The sequence below is a fragment of the Patiria miniata genome, unplaced genomic scaffold (assembly GCF_015706575.1).
Source record: "Patiria miniata isolate m_02_andy unplaced genomic scaffold, ASM1570657v1 HiC_scaffold_5, whole genome shotgun sequence".
In the NCBI taxonomy this organism is placed as follows: Eukaryota; Metazoa; Echinodermata; class Asteroidea; order Valvatida; family Asterinidae; genus Patiria; species Patiria miniata.
This window is the reverse complement of record NW_024037072.1, coordinates 35,409,517-35,410,754: the sequence shown is the minus strand read 5'-3', so window position 1 is coordinate 35,410,754 and position 1,238 is coordinate 35,409,517. Positions and strand designations below refer to the sequence as shown.

General features: G+C 45.7%; 1 protein-coding gene across 1 annotated transcript; it reads right to left on the bottom strand.

The window, feature by feature from the left end:
- Positions 1 to 237: 237 nt before the first annotated feature.
- On the bottom strand, positions 238 to 1,015 carry LOC119741409. Its single transcript, XM_038217153.1, has one exon. It carries the CDS (start codon positions 1,013 to 1,015, stop codon positions 329 to 331), a length of 687 nt encoding a protein of 228 aa, XP_038073081.1. The 3' UTR covers positions 238 to 328.
- Between the last annotated feature and the right edge of the window lie 223 nt (positions 1,016 to 1,238).

Genomic DNA, 1,238 nt, shown 5'->3' with positions numbered 1-1,238 from the left:
CAACATGCACACACAACGATAAGACACAACAATGGGTAGATGACTTAATAGGGACGTGACTAATTGTGAAATAACTTGTCATTACAAAGAAGAGCCTCCGCAAAATAATTTGTAAAGGCAATACCTAAAAAGCAAGATATTTCAAAACACGCAGAGGCTGGTTTGTTCCTTCCAAGGGGGGAAATCATTACATGTAGTATCAACAATGATAAGAAAGCTAAATATTTTGGGTGTCACAATACCAACCTCTCAAATCTTAAGGCATGAAATACAAATGTAACTCCTCCATTATGGAGTTATCAGTGGCAGTGACCGTCAGTCCTGTGGCTTATGGAAGTTTCTTGAGGTCGTTCTCGCTGTTTATGATCAGCTTAGCGTTATTCTTCATCTTGACTTCAATTCTGCCATCCTGGGTCCAGGCCTTCACGGACGAGGGGTGGTTTCTTGCCTGTTTCAGCCATCGCTGCCTTTCAGGGGTCAAGCTTTCGCGGACAAAAATGTTCTTTCCCTTGAAACCAGCTCTCGCACGGTAAAAGACTGCCCGGATGTTATAGCTGTTAAACTTGACGATAATTGGCCGCGTACGTGGTTCCCCAGTCCGGTCCGTCTTTGCGCCGAGGCGATGGGTGCGGTCGATGGCGGTGGCTGGTATGTCGACATTAACGTACTGTTTTGCCGCTTCAATTATCTTTTTGTCCGTGTTCTCTTGTCCCTCCTCAGGAATGCCGTACACAAGTAATGAGTTGCGCCTTGAGTATTGTTCAAAGTCGTCCAGGCGATGCTCAAGATGGCGGACTTTCGAATTGAGTTGGTTGATTTTTTCATCCCTCTTGACGAATTCTAGCTGCATAGCTTCATGCATGTTCTTACTAACGGCGTCTGTTATAGCTTCCGTCAGTGCTGGAACGAGGGCATCAATTAGACTCTTGGATTTAAATGCCTCAACGAGGGCGGCGGACAGGATTGTAGGGTCAATTGTAAGGACCTCGTGAGACGACTGCTTCTTCGGAGGCATGGTGTAGTTGACGTAACAGGAACGGCCAAATATAACCGAATCTTTATGCCTTTGGGTCTGCAATTACTAAGTAGTGTTATAAGAGAGTTCACCTCAATGCAGACTCCTCCCAAGCATCAGATTGGTTGAAGTCGTGATGCCAGTATGCCACGCTTTAGAACATAGAACTTAGGACGAGCAGAGCTCTTGCAAAACACGTCTGCTCACTACGAAGTCATCACCA